At 45.0% G+C, this 19,256-nt stretch overlaps 2 protein-coding genes across 2 annotated transcripts in view; both read right to left on the reverse strand.

Moving 5' to 3' along the window:
* The window catches only part of SLC4A9 (solute carrier family 4 member 9), a 1,224,185-nt gene that overhangs the window by 367,032 nt on the left and 837,897 nt on the right, over nucleotides 1–19,256 (reverse strand). The window lies entirely within an intron of this gene.
* LOC143776531 (uncharacterized) lies at nucleotides 1,963–3,616 on the reverse strand. The gene is made up of 2 exons (XM_077265990.1): nucleotides 3,331–3,616; nucleotides 1,963–3,257 (listed from the first exon to the last, which is right to left on the reverse strand). Exons 1-2 carry the CDS (start codon nucleotides 3,510–3,512, stop codon nucleotides 2,258–2,260), a joined length of 1,182 nt encoding a protein of 393 aa, XP_077122105.1. The 5' UTR covers nucleotides 3,513–3,616; the 3' UTR covers nucleotides 1,963–2,257.

A 19,256-nucleotide genomic window follows, 5' to 3' on the forward strand; every position in this document is an offset into this window, starting at 1 on the left:
GGCAAAGTGCCAGAATTGGTACATCTAAGGCTGGAGTCACACATGGCGTAAGACAATACGCCACTTATTATACGTCCGTACTACGCATTCAATACGCCAAAATGTCTCCGTAAGCGACTTCCGTAGTTCCTGTGTTGCTTAGGTGTGGTCGCGTATTTTGCGCATGTGCTTGTGCGTGTGTAATCCGTATGTGATCCGTATGGCGTATTTATCACGCACCATCACAAAATGGACATTTAACGGTTTTCAGGCCTGCAAATCATTTAAACCATCATTAACCACACTATTTAAGCCCTCTACAACAGGTGGAGCCCTCCCATCTGCCCTATATGTTCTCTAGCATATTTTGGCTGTGGTGCTTGGAGATTACAAACATGTCTGGCCCTGTGTATTTAAGCACAACTCAGCGGGTGTTGCTTCACTGGGTGTTGTCTCGTCGCTTTGGCCAGCCATATCCGGTCAATGTGGATCCGCGAAGGAGGAGACGAAGATTGTGGGTACATCCTCTATTGACCCAACGCCAGAGTAAAGGCCATTTCCAGAGACTATATTCAGCTTTGAGGGCACATCCAGAGAAGTTTTACCAGTATACTCGCATGTCCATCCGGACTTTTGACATGTTGTTGGAGATCTTACGTCCTGGGCTCACCTTTCAGGACACCTGGATGAGAAAAGCCATCTCTGCTGAGGAGCGTCTGCTCCTAACCTTACGGTATGTATTCCACATTTTAAAATACTGTTTTTTGGGGGGGATTCTTTCCAAATGTGTGGTCTTCTACTAGGTTTAATTAACTTCACTTTGACATGAAGCCACAAGCACATATCAAAGAATTTTGGCAATATTCTAGTCTATTTATTTTGTCAACTGTAAATTTGTATACTGTAAATAATGTAATAGTAAATGAAATATACACTTTGTCTTATTCCTTTGTTCGTCGTCCTCATGTTTTGTTCTTTTCCCTTTTTGTTGTATTGCAGCTTCCTGTCGACAGGATTGTCCTATGCGGGTCTACACCTGGAGTTTCTGATTGGGCGGTCGACCATTTCAGGCATTGTTAGGACAACCTGTTCCCAAATCTGGCAGAAACTACATGAAGCTGTGTTGCCGGAGCCAAAACAGGACGATTGGCTTAAAATCGCCACAGGTTTCAGAAATAATTGTGACTTCCCTAATTGCATTGGAGCTGTGGATGGGAAACATATCAGGGTGCGTAAGCCGCCGAACTCTGGTTCCCAATTCTACAATTACAAGCAGTTTTTCTCTGTAGTTCTGTTAGCAGTTGTTGACAGTAACTACAGGTTTGTAATTGTAGACATTGGGGCCTATGGGCGAACTGGAGACTCTAGGGTCTTCAATTCGTCCATAATGGGTCGGCGGCTACGTGACAACCAGTTGAACCTCCCACCACCAAAACAACTCCCAGGCTCCAATGCGGAAGCAGTGCCTTTTGTTTTTGTTGGAGATGAGGCCTTCCAACTGTCGAGGCACGTCATGAGGCCTTACCCCAGGCGCAACCTTGACCACCGGCGGAGGGTGTTTAATTTGAGACTTGCCAGGGCACGGAGACTGGTTGAGTGCGCCTTTGGGATTCTTGTGGCCAAATGGCGTGTTCTTCAGTCTGCCATCCAGCTGAGTGAGGCTACAATCAATGAGGTGATCAAAGCCTGTGTCATTCTCCATAATTTCACAAGAATACATGATTGTTCCTCTCCAAATTTTGAAGATAACCTCATGAACAATGTTCCTAGGCCTACCCCATATGTCCCTCCTCCGCGTCGTCCACTTTCTGGACTGAGAGTTTGTGATATGTTTACAAATTATTTTCTGACTCCTCAAGGTGCTATTCCCTGGCAAGACTATGCCTTTTTGCATGTGTAATTAATTAGCTCTATAAAGTATGTGTTAATCAAGTTTCCAACTGTGTGTGTTGTATTTTCTTTTTTCACATATGGTTATCAGCATATCATGTGTGTGTGATGGAAGAATGAATCCAGCGCATACAGACTGTGATTGGTAGTAATAAAACGTTTTACTGAGTAACTTTTTTTACTTTCTAGGTTCTGTTTTTTTCAGAACCTTTTTTTGGCCTTATAAAGGCCTATTTTTCTTTGGATCCAAAAAGAGCGCAAACAACCACAATAAAACATGCTCTGTAGTGACAATACAAGCCTAAATATTGTATCCAAATCATATTAAAAACAAAATAACAAAAGTTTAAAGTAACATTAAAAAAAAAAAAAACAAAAAAAAAAAATATTACAAGTCCTGGTAGGTTGGGGCAGGAGAAGTAGCTTGCTCATTGTCTGCATCAGGTGGCATTTGTAGGGCCAATTGTCCAGCACCCTGTGCAGATGTTGTAGTGGCCTGAGGGACATTTGCCAAGCTATGATGCTGGGAACTTGGAAGAGTGGGGCGAGGATTTGGTAGATACCCCTGCTGGTGATAACCATATTGCCGGGAATCATAACCCAACCCAAAATGACCATATTGTCCATACCCAGGTTGGGACCAGCCTCCAGCACTGGGTGTGGACAAGTGGCCATATTGGGATGGTTGAAGATATCCCGCCATATGTTGCTGAGGTGGCCATTGTGTGTTTGATGGGGGTTGGGGCTGAGGTGTTGGCTGTCGTGGAGGGGGTGCTTCAGATCCTTGTTGAGCTGCCAGGCCTTGTAATCTCTGAGGCCGCAGAAGATTTTCAGGTGACATCTGCCACTGTTCAATCAGATGCATGAGATTGTATGGGTTATTTGGGGGGGTGCATGCGTCAACAAGGATCTGAAAACACCCTCTCACACGAAGCCTTAACTCACGCTCTAGGGACCTTAAGTAATGGGCCATGCTCCTGGTAAATCCCTCCTCCCCATCATCGTCTCGAACACGGGCCAAGTAGCTCAGGACCCCAGCATCCACGTTTTGGCGCCTTTGGAGCAATTCTCTTCTGCGGCGTGCACGCTGTGGTCTGCCTGCAGCCTGTGGGGATGGAGCCAGGGCAACAGTTGGGCTGCTGCTATTTCCAGGGTCATCCTGGCTAGGTGGTGGTGCTGCTGATGAGGCTGCTGCAGAAGAGGCAAAATGTGGGTCCTCAGGGTGTGGGACGGAGGCAGATGGAGCTGCCTGACCAGATGAGGATCCAGGAGGGATGGAGCCAGAGGGAGCATCAGATGGACCAGCCACCTCTTCAACTTCCCCAACTGGGTCAATGACAAGTTCAGAGTCAGACCCTGTCTCCCTGTCAGTGAGGTTAGACTGAGTTCTGAAAAAGAAAAAATGTTTTAGGTCCCCAAATAATACAAAAACCAAAAAATAAAAAAAAAATTGTTACTTACGGCCTGAGGTCCATGCTGGGATTCAGAAAGTTGAGTCGGTCAAAATAAATGTATTTTTTTTTTTTGGGAGGTGCCCCGGCTCCACTTCTCTCCCGCTGCTGCCTCTCCCTCCTGTACTGGTCGCGGATACTCCGCCACCTTGTTGTAACATCACCCACTGAAACAACAAAAAAAACACACATTCTTTAGGCCATTAATCAGTGAGCTCACAAAAGGTGGAACTGACTACAGAGATTTAAGTGTAGCATCCAAATAGGCCTTTGTGGAGAAGATTTAATAATAAATATACCCAAAAAACACAATTAGCAAGCAAAGCCACAAGGACAGAGTCCACTAACCTCTATCACAGAAAGGACAAATAATGGGAAACACTGTTAGTAAGTAAAAGGGACACCTATTCTAAACATTAATGAAATCCGTTTCTCATGTACAACACCATGTATCTACTGGTGGGCTTTCTAGTTCCTTCATGACTATTTACTAAATTCGTGAAGAGAAATTCAAAGTAGTAAGGGGCCTGATAATTCACAAGAACATTACATTTCAAACATGGGTGTACTTACTTATCTGTCGCTGTGCCTGACGTGGCTGCTGGTCATAATGTGGGAAGAGGGCCACACACACGCTCCTCCATGCTGCCTCTTTTTGTGCCCTGTTGGCATAATTAGGGTCTCTTTGGTTCCAGAGGACAGGCCTCTCTTGGACCAAAATTATGAGCATGTCCGCGTTGACAATGTTTGCCATGCTGAATATCACTCCGTGGAGGCGTGCAGCAGACTTCCGGGTTCACTGTCTGGCTTTTTCAGCTAATTAGCATGTCTCACCTGCCTGATTGAGGCCTTTGGACATTTCAGGACATCTGCCAGTAAATCCGTATTTCGCGCAAGGCACACGCATGGTCCGTAAGCATTCCGTATTATACGCTCTCCCATAGACTTGCATTGGCGTATTTTTTGCGCGATACGCTGACAAACGCAGCATGCTGCGATTTTCTGCGCCCGTACAACTCCGTAAATTACGGATCCGTAATATACGCCTTATAGGACTAGACCCATTGAGAAGCATTGTGCCGTATGTAATGCGTGTTTTACGTACGTAGTTTTTGCGCTCTTACGTACGTAAAACACGCATGTGTGACCCCGGCCTAAGAGATGCACTTTTTTGGGGCGGCTGCGGGCTGCTATTTTTACTCTGGGGGGCGGGGTACCAATATCCATGGCCCCATTCTTTCTGCCTGAGAATACCATCCCCCAGCTGTCTGCTTTAGCAAGGTTGGTTGCCAAAAATGTAAGGAACCCCACTCCATTTTTTAAAATTATTTATTTAAATAATGAAAAAAACATTGTATGCTCATAATACAATGGAGAGCACACAAAATATCATTATATATGATATGGTAAGCAAGTAAATCCCAAGTGTGTGGAGCACACTTCATGTACATGGAACATAGTTATGACAATGTTAAATAGTCAGGAATTCCTTACTCTTGTTTATAGTCTATGCCTCACAACCCCAATACACTATTTCTTGAGTAGTCCTGCATGGACTTAGCCCATGACTTTGGCACAAACAAATCCCAAGATGCAATGATTATAGGTCGGTGCGATTACAGCGATACCAGCTTTATATATTTTTTTATTTTTGGCTTCTGTCCAAGTTCTCAGCCTGGATGGTCGCATCTTGGCACCGTCCAGGTTGAAAACTATTTAACCCCCAGACATGGATTACAGCGTGGGACAGAACGACCGACAGGTACGGTATATTGCTGTTTTTTTATTTTAGTTTTGTTACAGGAGATCGAGGGCTTGGGTGGAATTAGGTGTTGGGTGAGTATAACTGTGTTTGTTATTTTTAAATAAAAAAGGAAAAATGTGTTTTGTTTTGTTTCTAATAAAATACTTTATTCTGGCTGTGTTTTTATTTACCATATACCTACAGTATAGGATTAGTAATGGAGAGGTGTCTTATAGACACTTCTCCATTACTAAGCCGTGGGCTTGATGTCACCTGACAATACAAAGGTGACATCAACCCCACAAATATGAATCCCTCTTGCCACCGCTATAGAGCAAGTGGGAAGAGCTGGGCAAAGCGCCAGAATTGGCACATCTAATAGATGTGCCTTTTCTGGGCAGCTGTGGGCTGCTGTTTGTAGGCTGGGGGTACCTATCTCAATGGCCACTTACCAGCCTGAGAATAACAGCCCCCAGCTGTGAGCTTTAGCAAGGCTGGCTGTAAAAAATGGGGGGCCCCTCGCCACTTATTAAAATTATTTATTTAAATAATTTTAAAAAACAGCTATTCTTGATAACCAACCTTGCTTGAAGCTGACAGCTGAGGGTTGCAGCGCCCCAGCTGTGAATTTTGACAAGCTGGTTATAGAAAATAGGAGGGAACCCACGTCAGGTTTTTCATTCATTTATTGAGTTATAGTGCAGGTGGCGGATGAGGAATACCCCCATCATCTGCTCCTGCTGTCACTCTTCTTAATGGCAGCAGATGTAGGTTGATGGGAGTAATAGTCCCAAAAGGCCCCACCTGCTGTAATCATTCTGACTTTAATAAAACTCTCATTATTCTTACCTGCTCTTTCCGATTGTCGGCATAGCAGGGGAGAATGATGAGAGCCGTCTTCAGCACCCGCTGTCGGTGAACAGTGCTTACTGTAGGGCTTCTTCCCTGCCGACCGTCCTTGTGAGACTGATGTGACATATGGGCAGCATACGGTAGCCACAAGTATTACACACACGGACATGGATATCTCCGGTACCAGATTTTCCGGTACCAGAAACATCAGGACGTGTGAAAGAGGCCTTACATATCACGTTTCCCTACTTGTTTTTTCGTTTTGAACAGTTTATGCAAGACTGATCCTAATCACCTCAATAGAAAAAGACCTTGAGTAAGGAGATGAGATCCTTTGGCCAAAGAGAGTTTCTTCCTTCCAATTAGCTTAGGTTCCTGTATGGCCACTCAGGAAGATTTTGAAAAAGCTCTAAAATGTAGGAAATGGAAATCTTGAGTATTCTCCCTTGACCTCTCTTAAAAACAAAAGTCCGCTCAGCTGGTGAGAGAAATTAGATCATCCAGAGAAGATATAAAATCTGTTCCAGCGAAATCGTTCTTAATCCAACTAGATAAACCAGCCTAGAGGAGAGCTAGGAGAGTGTCATTGTTCCAGGCCAATTCTGCGTACATGGTGCAAAACTGGATGAAATAATGTCTCACAGAATTAGTCCCTTCTCTAAGCTGGAATATGGGATCAGCAGCTGATTGAACATGACTAGGTTCATCAAACACTCTAAGGAAGGCAGAAAGAAACTTTGATAGAATATGCATTATACCGTTATATCATTACAATAATGGTGTAGCCCAAGCCAAAGTGTCTTCAGACAACAAAAGAAATGTATGTGTCACCTTAGAGCAAACAAGATTGTTGCAAAGTTCAAACTGTATGGTACACTTGTCAGAAAACCAGGACCTCTATTAAAACAGGCAGGAGAAGGCAGGTGTGGAGATGTTTCCCAAAAGAAACTCCTAGATATGAGGGAGGCAGCATGGTGGCGCAATGGATAGAACTGTTGGTTGCAATGCTGGGGTCCTGGGTTCAAATCCACAAATCCACAAGGACAATATCTGCAAGTATGTTCTCCCTCAGTTTCCTCTGTGTGCTATGTTTACCTCCCACACTCCAAAGACGTACTGGTAAGGAATTTAGATTGTGTGCCCCAAAGGGCACAGTGATAATAATGTCTGTAAAGTGCAATGGTGCTATATAAACAAAGCATAATAAAAAAAGTATGACTGTTGTTATAGAGGGCTTGGAACTGTGTAAGTCTGTGCAGGCAGTCAAACATAATCTCTAGTTGGCTCATAGTAGGTTGTACAATCTGCCCAGATAAGAAGTGTTGATTAGGGTTGAGCGACTTTCATTTTTTTAAGATCGAGTCGGGTTTTACGAAACCCGACTTTGTCCAAAGTCGAGTCGAGTGCAGTCGGCCGATTATCGCTAAAAGTCGGGGATCGACCGAAACACGAAACCTAATGCAAGTCAATGGGGAAGCATAGTCGGCAGTGAGTGGAGGCCAGGAAAACACCTACAGTGCCCATTTTAATGCCAAAAACATCCATTCTTGTTTCTGAAGCTTGTCAATCTTAATTAACTTTATAATAATAGTTGGGCATTGGAAATTGGGGGTCATTTGGCAAAAGTTGTGGGGGGTAGGGCTGGTTCAAGGTTTTAGTGGGCCCAGGAAACGTGGACTACGTCACGGCGGTGGAGCAGTGAGAGGTAAGTATGTCAAGTTTGCAAGTGCTGTGATCCTAAGCAAGCAGGGAGGGCCCACTCATTGGCATTGGCACTGGCACAGGGCCCCTCAAAGTACATCGGTGTGTTTGCACGGCGGGGGCGCCTCCCACCAGCAGCGACACTTTTGCGTACTCTGAGGGGCCCTGTGCCAGTGACGTCGCCAACGAGTATGCCCCCCCACCTGATGAAGGAACCTGCACTTTCATCTGCACCTTCCTCTTTGTCCCTGTGTGAGGTGGTATAACATGCGGGAAGGGGAACCTTACTTTCAGCAGGGTCAGATTCTGGCTGTGTAGAGTGCAAGGGGAATGTAGTGGTCTAGGTCAATGTACCAGCAGACTCATCTAGCAGTGGCTGGGCAATGGGCAGGATGAGGAGGAAACACAGATATAGGGCCAAAGAATAAAGTAGGTTAAATGCAGTTCAAAATTGGTAACAGGACTAAACAGGCGGCATTGCTTTGTTCAGTGGAGTAGCAAACCCAGGAGCAGCATACACTGTTTTAAGGGCCCAACCACACTAGTAGGCCAAATGCAGTTTAATATCTGCTACTTTAGGCCAAAAGCCTAAAGACTGAAGCTCAGCTTTATACAGTGGAGGACAACACCATGGAGCGGCAGACACCGTTAGTAGGCCGTAACCACCAATTTTTTGTTAAAAAAGCACTTAATGAGAGCCAGAAGGTTGAAGCTCAGCTTTATACAGTTGAGGACAACACCAGGGAGTGGCAGACACTATTAGTAGGCCGTAACCAAAGTTGAAGGCCAAATGCGGTTTAATATCTGATACTATAGGCCGAAAGCCTAAAGACTGAAGCTCAGCTTTATTCAGTTGAGGACAACACCAGGGAGCGGCAAACAGAGGTATTAGGCCCCAACCACCAATTTTTTTAAAAAAAGCACTTAATGAGAGCCAGAAGGTTGAAGCTCAGCTTTATTCAGTTGAGGACAACACCAGGGAGCGGCAAACAGAGGTATTAGGCCCCAACCACCAATTTTTTGTTAAAAAAGCACTTAATGAGAGCCAGAAGGTTGAAGCTCAGCTTTATACAGTTGAGGACAACACCAGGGAGCGGCAGACACCGTTAGTAGGCCGTAACCAAAGTTGAAGGCCAAATGCAGTTTAATATCTGATACTATAGGCCGAAAGCCTAAAGACTGAAGCTCAGCTTTATTCAGTTGAGGACAACACCAGGGAGCAGCAAACAGAGGTATTAGGCCCCAACCACCAATTTTTTTTAAAAAAGCACTTAATGAGAGCCAGAAGGTTGAAGCTCAGCTTTATACAGTTGAGGACAACACCAGGAAGTAGCAGACACCGTTATTAGGCCCTAACCACCAATTTTTTTTAAAAAAGCACTTAATGAGAGCCAGAAGGTTGAAGCTCAGATTTAGACAGTGGAGGAAAATTTGAATTAGGGACTGCAGACAGACTTAGTAGGCTGCCTCCTGTGGACCATGCATCCACCACATTAACCCATTGCGCCGTAATGGACACGTAACCTTCCGTGGCCATGCCTACAGGTCCATGCGTCTGTTGTCAGGTGCACCTTTGTACTCACAGATTGCCAGAGTGCATGGACAATGGAGGTGGTGCTGGTGGAGGGCTGGGATGGCTTTTCTTGCAAAAGAAGTGTCGACTGGGTAGCTCGTAGCGTGGGACAGCGTAGTCCATCATGGCTTTTTTAATATTACATAAAATAAAGAAATAGGCTCTATGCACTTTAAAATAGGTTCCAGGGGTACACGGGCAGCATTGGTGTGGTCAGCGGAGGAGGAGGATTGCAAGGAGGGACCGCAGACAGGCGTAGTACGCCTACAATTTCAAAAAGTGGCTCTATGCACTTTAAAATAGGTTCCAGGGGTACACGGGCAGCATTGGTGTGGTCAGCGGAGGAGGAGAAGGATTGCAAGGAGGGACCGCAGACAGGCTTACTAGGCCTAAAATAAATAAAAATAGGCTCAAGGCACTTAGAGTTATCTCGCAGGGGTACACAGGCAGCATTGGTGTGGTCAGCGGAGGAGGAGGCTTGCAAGGAGGGACCACAGACAGGCATAGTATGCCTTCAATTTCAAAAAGTGGCTCTATGCACTTTAAAATAGGTTCCAGGGGTACACGGGCAGCATTGGTGTGGTCAGCGGAGGAGGAGGATTGCAAGGAGGGACCGCAGACAGGCTTACTATGCCTAAAATAAATAAAAATAGGCTCAAGGCACTTAGAGTTATCTCGCAGGGGTACACAGGCAGCATTGGTGTGGTCAGCGGAGGACGATTGCAAGGAGTGTCTGACACAGTTAGTACTCACAAAAAATAAATAGATGTTAATGTCTCGCCAAAAAACAAAAAAAAAAAAAAAAGTGTGGCATACTTAGGTACAGGGGTGGGCTCATCTGCAGAGTTTCTGACATAGTAATTTGGCAGTAAGTATTTACTGGTGTCAATATAGGACACTGACCCAGACTACTTTAACTAGCATCACAGATGTCAACAAATTGGTATTGTCAGTGCCAGGCATTGAATGATGTCAGCGCATAGACTAAACATTGGTGGAGCTGTGAGAGATAAGTTTGCACGTGGTAGAGCACAGTTTGAGCTGGGGGGGGACACTCTCTCGTGGCCGGCGGTACAGGCCCAGGGCCCCTCATGTTACAACGGTGTGTCTGACGTTGGGTGCGCGCCACCACCGCCAGAGACACTTTATTGTACTATGAGGGACCCAGTGGCAGTGCCGTCGACCAAAAGCGGGCACACCCACCTCTTCAGACAAACGGCACTCTAACGGGTGCTTGCGACAAGTGGCGAGACCACGGCCCCGTGGGGGGAGTTTTCCCATTGAGGGAGGTGTAAACATGTCGTATGCTGGACAAACAGCTGCTGCAAATTAAGAGATTGGAACACTCAGTAAGACCAGTCCACAAGCAAGACCTTTTTATAGGAAAGCTAGGTGTCAGCCGGGAAAGGTGGGGCAAAATAATTTGAAATCCAGGAGTGGTTCATTTTAATGAAGGTTAGATCATCCACATTTTGGGTAGCCAGACGAGTCATTTTTTCGGTTAATATTGAACTAGCAGCACTGAATACTCTTTCTGATAGCACACTAGCTGCTGGGCAAGCAAGCTCCTGCAATGCATATTCTGCCAATTCAGGCCAGGTGTCTAATTTGGATGCCCAGTAATCAAATGGGAATGACGGTTTAGGGAGAACATCGATAAGGGATGAAAAATAGTTAGTAACCATACTGGACAAATGTTGTCTCCTGTCACTTTGAATAGATGCTGCAGTACCTGTCTTGCCTGCGGTCATTGCGAAATCGCTCCACAACCTGGTCAGAAAACCCCTCTGTCCAACGCCACTTCTGATTTGTGCACCTCTAACACCTCTGCCCTGTACCCCCCTGCAGCTCGTGTGAGAACCATCACCGGCGCTGTGTGCTGGGAATGCCTGAATCAAACGGTCTACAAGAGTAGCTTGTTTGGTTGCTAATATTTGTTCGAGGTTCTCATGTGGCATAATATTTTGCAATTTGCCTTTATAGCGAGGGTCAAGGATGCAGGCCAACCAGTAATCGTCATCGCTCATCATTTTAATAATGCGTGGGTACCTTTTGAGGATACGTAAGGCATAATCCGCCATGTGGGCCAAAGTTCCAGTTGTCAAATCTGCGGTTGTGCTGGTTTGAGGGGCAGTTACAGGCAAATCTACGTCACTTGTCTCCCTTAAAAAACCAGAACCTGGCCTTGCAACGCCACTAATTTCGGTTGGCCCAGGAGAAGCTTCCTCATTAAAAAAGTACTCATCCCCATCATCCTCCTCGTCCTCCTCCTCCTCTTCGCCCGCTACCGCGTCCTCTACACGGCCCTGACCAGACAATGGCTGACTGTCATCAAGGCTTTCCTCTTCCTCGGCTGCAGACACCTGCTCCTTTATGTGCGTCAAACTTTGCATCAGCAGACGCATTAGGGGGATGCTCATGCTTATTATGGCGTTGTCTGCACTAACCAGCCGTGTGCATTCCTCAAAACACTGAAGGACTTGACACAGGTCTTGTAGCTTCGACCACTGCACACCTGACAACTCCATGTCTGCCATCCAACTGCCTGCCCGTGTATGTGTATCCTCCCACAAAATCATAACAGCATGCCTCTGTTCGCACAGTCTCTGAAGCATGTGCAGTGTGGAGTTCCACCTTGTTGCAACGTCGATGATTAGGCGATGCTGGGGAAGGTTCAAAGACCGCTGATAGTTCTGCATACGGCTGGAGTGTACGGGCGAACGGCGGATATGCGAGCAAAGTCTGCGCATTTTGAGGAGCAGGTCGGGTAACCCCGGATAACTTTTCTGGAAGCACTGCACCACCAGGTTTAAGGTGTGAGCCAGGCAAGGAATGTGTTTCAGTTGGGAAAGGGCTATGGCAGCCATGAAATTCCTTCCATTATCACTCACTACCTTGCCTGCCTCAAGATGTACAGTGCCCAGCCATGACTGAGTTTCTTTCTGCAAGAACTCGGACAGAACTTCCGCGGTGTGTCTGTTGTTGCCCAAACACTTCATTGCCAATACAGCCTGCTGACGCTTGCCACTAGCTGTCCCATAATGGCACACCTGGTGTGCAACAGTGGCAGCTGCGGATGGAGTGGATGTGCGACTGCGGTCTGTGGATGAGCTCTCGCTTCTGCAGGAGTCGGAGGAAGAGGAGGAGGGGGGGCGAATGCCTACAGCCAACTCTTTCCTTGACCGTGGGCTAGGCAGAACTGTCCCAATATTGCTGTCCCCTGTGGACCCTGCATCCACCACATTCACCCAGTGTGCCGTGATGGACACGTAACGTCCCTGGCCATGCCTACTGGTCCATGCATCTGTTGTCAGGTGCACCTTTGTAGTCACAGACTGCCTGAGTGCATGGACGATGCGGTCTTTAACATGCTGTTGGAGGGCTGGGATGGCTTTTCTAGAAAATAAGTGTCGACTGGGTAGCTCGTAGCGTGGTACAGCGTAGTCCATCAGCGCTTTGAAAGCTTCGCTTTCAACTAACCGGTAGGGCATCATCTCTAATGAGATTAGTCTAGCAATGTGGGCATTCAAACCCTGTGTACGCGGATGCGAGGATGAGTACTTCCTTTTCCTAACAAGAGTCTCATGTAGGGTGAGCTGGACTGGAGAGCTGGAGATCGTGGAACTAGCGGTGGTGCCGGTGGACATGGGTGACAGAGAGGGTTGGAGATGGTATTCTTGCCGGTGCCCTACATGCAGTGTTTCCTACTGCGAACCTGGTGATTCCCTAACTGCTTTGGCCTGGCGACGAAAGCTGCACAGATACTGCAGGTGGTGCGGGAAATGGTGGGTTTACAGTGAGGGAAGGGATGTAGCGTTGCTGACTAGCTTCATTGGCCGAGGGTGCTGCAACCTTTAGGGACGTTTGGCAGTTAGTCCAGGCTTGCAAATGCATGGTGGATAAATGTCTATGCATGCAACTTGTATTTAGACTTTTAAGATTCTGACCTCTGCTTAAGGTAGTTGAACATTTTTGACAGATGACTTTGCGCTGATCATTTGGATGTTGTTTAAAAAAATGCCAGACTGCACTCTTCCTACTATCGGATACCTTTTCAGGCATTGCAGACTGAGCTTCTTTAACCGGATGGCCACGCTGTCCTCCAACTGGTTTTGGTTTTGCCAAGAGTTTTTGGCCAGATACGAGCCCGGCAGATGGAACCTGTTGTGATGTTGATGCCTGCTGTGGCTCCTCCTCCTCCGCTTCAGAACTACTGCCGCCTGCACCCTGTTCCCCCAATGGCTGCCAATCGGGGTCAACAACTGGGTCATCTATGACCTCCTCTTCTATGTCGTGTGCAACTTCGTCTGTGTCACCGTGTAAGCCGGTGGTATAGCGTTTGTGACGGGGCACCATAGTCTCCGCTGGGTTTGATTGTGCCTCACTACAATGCGAGGGCAATGTTCTGGTCTGAGTCAAAGGAACAGCATAGTAATCTGGCTGTGGCTGTGCATCTGTGCACTCCATGTCCGATTCAACTTCTAATGGGCATGGCCTGTTAACTGTTTCACTGTCTAACCCAGGAACGGTATGTGTAAAGAGCTCCATGGAGTAACCTGTTGTGTCGACTGACGCATCCTTCACTGTTGTTCTGGGTGAAGGACACAAGGAAGCGACTTGTTCCTGACCGGGAGCATCCACTGACGATGCACTGCTCTGACATTTGGCACTTTCCGAGGAGGAGGCGAAAGAGCTAGAGGCAGAGTCAGCAATGAAAGCCAATACTTGTTCCTCCTGCTCCGGCTTCAAAAGTGGTTTTCTTACTCCCAGAAAAGAGAGCGTTCGAGGCCTTGTGTAGCCAGACAACGAACCTGGCTCAATAACTCGAGACTTAGGTGCTGTACTGCTTTTACCATGACCACCTGATGCTCCACCACCACTACCATCATTACCAGCTGACAATGACCGCCCATGACCATGACCTCTTCCACTAGACTTCCTCATTGTTTGCAAAACGTAACCAAAGTAACGGTATTTGTTACTGTAAAACAACTAATAAGGTGAACTCAAACTTCTGTAGGATTTATATATATAAAAAAAAAAAAAAAAAAAAAGAGGCCCAGTATTACACACTGGTTTTCGGTGGCACACAAGGAGAGACAGATGCCACACACAGGACTGGCACAGAGGCAGACTTGCCAATCTTTATCTCCCACTATTAATTTTTTTTTTTACAGGGAGAATTTACCCCCCCCAAAAAAATGGCCCAGTATTACACACTGGTTTTCGGTGGCACACAAGGAGAGACAGATGCCACACACAGAACTGGCACAGAGGCAGACTTGCCAATCTTTATCTCCCACTATTAATTTTTTTTTTTACAGGGAGAATTTACCAAAAAAAAAAATGGCCCAATATTACACACTGGTTTTCAGTGGCACACAAGGAGAGAGAGATGCCACACACAGGACTGGCACAGAGGCAGACTTGCCAATCTTTATCTCCCACTATTAATTTTTTTTTACAGGGAGAATTTACCCCCCCCCAAAAAAATGGCCCAATATTACACACTGGTTTTCGGTGGCACACAAGGAGAGACAGATGCCACACACAGGACTGGCACAGAGGCAGACTTGCCAATCTTTATCTCCCACTATAAATTTTTTTTTTACAGGGAGAATTTACCCCCCCAAAAAATGGCCCAGTATTACACACTGGTTTTCGGTGGCACACAAGGAGAGACAGATGCCACACACAGAACTGGCACAGAGGCAGACTTGCCAATCTTTATCTCCCACTATAATTTTTTTTTTTACAGGGAGAATTTACCAAAAAAAAAAAATGGACCAGTATTACACACTGGTTTTTGGTGGCACACAATGAGAGACAGATGCCACACACAGGACTGGCACAGAAGCAGACTTGCCAATCTTTATCTCCCACTATGAATTTTTTTTTTAACAGGGAGAATTTAACCCCCCCCAAAAAAATGGCCCAGTATTACACACTGGTTTTCAGTGGCACACAAGGAGAGACAGATGCCACACACAGGACTGGCACAGAGGCAGACTTGCCAATCTTTATCTCCCACTATTAATTTTTTTTTTTACAGGGAGAATTTACCCCCCCAAAAAAATGGCACAATATTACACACTGGTTTTCGGTGGCACACAAGGAGAGACAGATGCCACACACAGGACTGGCACAGAGGCAGACTTGCCAATCTTTATCTCCCACTATTATTTTTTTTTTACAGGGAGAATTTACCAAAAAAAAAAAAAGGTCCAATATTACACACTGGTTTTCAGTGGCACACAATGAGAGACAGATGCCACACACAGCACTGGCACAGAGGCAGACTTGTCAATCTTTATCTCCCACTATTAATTTTTTTTTTTACAGGGAGAATTTACCCCCCAAAAAAATGGCCCAATAATACACACTGGTTTTCAGTGGCACACAAGGAGAGACAGATGCCACACACAGGACTGGCACAGAGACAGACTTGCCAATCTTTATCTTCCACTATTAATTTTTTTTTTTACAGGGAGAATTTACCAAAAAAAAAAAATGGCCCAATATTACACACTGGTTTTCGGTGGCACACAAGGAGAGAAAGATGCCACACACAGGACTGGCACAGAGGCAGACTTGCCAATCTTTATCTCCCACTATGAATTTTTTTTTTTACAGGGAGAATTTACCAAAAAAAAAATGGCCCAGTATTACACACTGGTTTTCGGTGGCACACAAGGAGAGACAGATGCCAGACACAGAACTGGCACAGAGGCAGACTTGCCAATCTTTATCTCCCACTATTAATTTTTTTTTTAACAGGGAGAATTTACCCCCCCCCCCAAAAAAATGGCCCAGTATTACACACTGGTTTTCGGTGGCACACAAGGAGAGACAGATGCCACACACAGGACTGGCACAGAGGCAGACTTGCCAATCTTTATCTCCCACTATTATTTTTTTTTTTTTACAGGGAGAATTTACCAAAAAAAAAAAATGTCCCAATATTACACACTGGTTTTCAGTGGGACACAAGGAGAGACAGATGCCACACACAGCACTGGCACAGAGGAAGACTTGCCAATCTTTATCTCCCACTATTATTTTTTTTTTTACAGGGAAAATTTACCAAAAAAAAAAAAATGGCCCAATATTACACACTGGTTTTCAGTGGCACACAAGGAGAGACAGATGCCACACACAGGACTTGCACAGAGGCAGACTTGCCAATCTTTATCTCCCACTATAAATTTTTTTTTACAGGGAGAATTTACCCCCCAAAAAAATAGCCCAGTATTACACACTGGTTTACAGTGGCACACAAGGAGAGACAGATGCCACACACACAACTGGCACAGAGGCAGACTTGCCAATCTTTATCTCCCACTATAAATTTTTTTTTTTACAGGGAGAATTTACAAAAAAAAAAAAATGGCCCAGTATTACACACTGGTTTTCGGTGGCACACAATGAGAGACAGATGCCACACACAGGACTGGCACAGAAGCAGACTTGCCAATCTTTATCTCCCACTATTATTTTTTTTTTTACAGGGAGAATTTACCAAAAAAAAAAAAAGGTCCAATATTACACACTGGTTTTCAGTGGCACACAATGAGAGACAGATGCCACACACAGCACTGGCACAGAGGCAGACTTGTCAATCTTTATCTCCCACTATTAATTTTTTTTTTTACACGGAGAATTTACCCCCCACCAAAAAATGGCCCAATATTACACACTGGTTTTCAGTGGCACACAAGGAGAGACAGATGCCACACACAGGACTGGCACAGAGACAGACTTGCCAATCTTTATCTTCCACTGTTATTTTTTTTTTTACAGGGAGAATTTACCCCCCAAAAAAATGGCCCAATATTACACACTGGTTTTCGGTGGCACACAAGGAGAGACAGATGCCACACACAGGACTGGCACAGAGGCAGACTTGCCAATCTTTATCTCCCATTATTATTTTTTTTTTACAGGGAGAATTTACCCCCCAAAAAAAATGGCCCAATATTACACACTGGTTTTCAGCGGCACACAATGAGAGACATATGCCACACACAGCACTGGCACAGAGGCAGACTTGCCAATCTTTATCTCCGACTATTAATTTTTTTTTTTATAGGGAGAATTTACCAAAAAAAAAAATGGCCCAATATTACACACTGGTTTTCGGTGGCACACAAGGAGAGACAGATGCCACACACAGGACTGGCACAGAGGCAGACTTGCCAATCTTTATCTCCCACTATTTATTTATTTTATTTTTTTCAGGGAGAATTAAAAAAAACAAAAAAAAAACAATATTACACACTAGGTTTTCTGTGGCACACAATGAGAGACAGATGCCACACACAGCACTGGCACAGAGGCAGACTTGCCAATCTTTATCTCCCACTATTAATTTTTTTTTTTACAGGGAGAATTTACCAAAAAAAAAAAAATGTCCCAATATTACACACTGGTTTTCAGTGGGACACAAGGAGAGACAGATGCCACACACAGCACTGGCACAGAGGCAGACTTGCCAATCTTTATCTCCCACTATTAATTTTTTTTTTCATAGGGAGAATTTACCAAAAAAAAAAAATGGCCCAATATTACACACTGGTTTTCGGTGGCACACAAGGAGAGACAGATGCCACACACAGGACTGGCACAGAGGCAGACTTGCCAATCTTTATCTCCCACTATTATTTTTTTTTTTAAAGGGAGAATTTACCAAAAAAAAAAATGGCCCAATATTACACACTGGTTTTCGGTGGAACACAAGGAGAGACAGATGCCACACACAGGACTGGCACAGAGGAAACTTGCCAATCTTTATCTCCCACTATTAATTTTTTTTTTTACAGGGAGAATTTACCCCCCCCAAAAAATGGCCCAATATTACACACTGGTTTTCAGTGGCACACAAGGAGAGACAGATGCCACACACAGGACAGGCACAGAGACAGACTTGCCAATCTTTATCTTCCACTATTAATTTTTTTTTTTACAGGGAGAATTTACCAAAAAAAAAAAATGGCCCAATATTACACACTGGTTTTCGGTGGAACACAAGGAGAGACAGATGCCACACACAGGACTGGCACAGAGGAAACTTGCCAATCTTTATCTCCCACTATTAATTTTTTTTTTACAGGGAGAATTTACTCCCCCCCAAAAATGGCCCAATATTACACACTGGTTTTCAGTGGCACACAATGAGAGACAGATGCCACACACAGCACTGGCACAGAGGCAGACTTGACAATCTTTATCTCCCACTATTTATTTATTTTATTTTTTTCAGGGAGAATTTAAAAAAAAAAAATATTACACACTAGGTTTTCTGTGGCACACAATGAGACAGATGCCACACACAGCACTGGCACAGAGGCAGACTTGCCAATCTTTATCTCCCACTATTTATTTATTTAATTTTTTTCAGGGAGAATTAAAAAAAACAAAAAAAAAACAATATTACACACTAGGTTTTCTGTGGCACACAAAGAGAGACAGATGCCATACACAGCACTGGCACAGAGGCAGACTTGCCAATCTTTATTTCCCACTATTAATTTTTTTTTTTACAGGGAGAATTTACCAAAAAAAAAAAAGGCCCAATATTACACACTGGTTTTCAGTGGGACACAAGGAGAGACAGATGCCACACACAGCACTGGCACAGAGGCAGACTTGCCAATCTTTATCTCCCACTATTATTTTTTTTTTTACAGGGAGAATTTACCAAAAAAAAAAAAAATGGCCCAATATTAGACACTGGTTTTCAGTGGCACACAATGAGAGACAGATGCCACACACAGCACTGTCACAGAAGCAGACTTGCCAATCTTTATCTCCCACTATTCATTTTTTTTTACAGGGAGAATTTACCACAAAAAAAAATGGCCCAGTATTACACACTGGTTTTCAGTGGAACACAGTGAGAGACAGATGCCACACACAGCACTGTCACAGAGGCAGACTTGCCAATCTTTATCTCCCACTATTCTTTTTTTTTTTTACAGGGAGAATTTACCACAAAAAAAAATGGCCCAGTATTACACACTGGTTTTCGGTGGCACACAAGGAGAGACAGATTACACACACAGAACTG

This window comes from Ranitomeya variabilis, chromosome 5 (genome assembly GCF_051348905.1).
Source record: "Ranitomeya variabilis isolate aRanVar5 chromosome 5, aRanVar5.hap1, whole genome shotgun sequence".
In the NCBI taxonomy this organism is placed as follows: Eukaryota; Metazoa; Chordata; class Amphibia; order Anura; family Dendrobatidae; genus Ranitomeya; species Ranitomeya variabilis.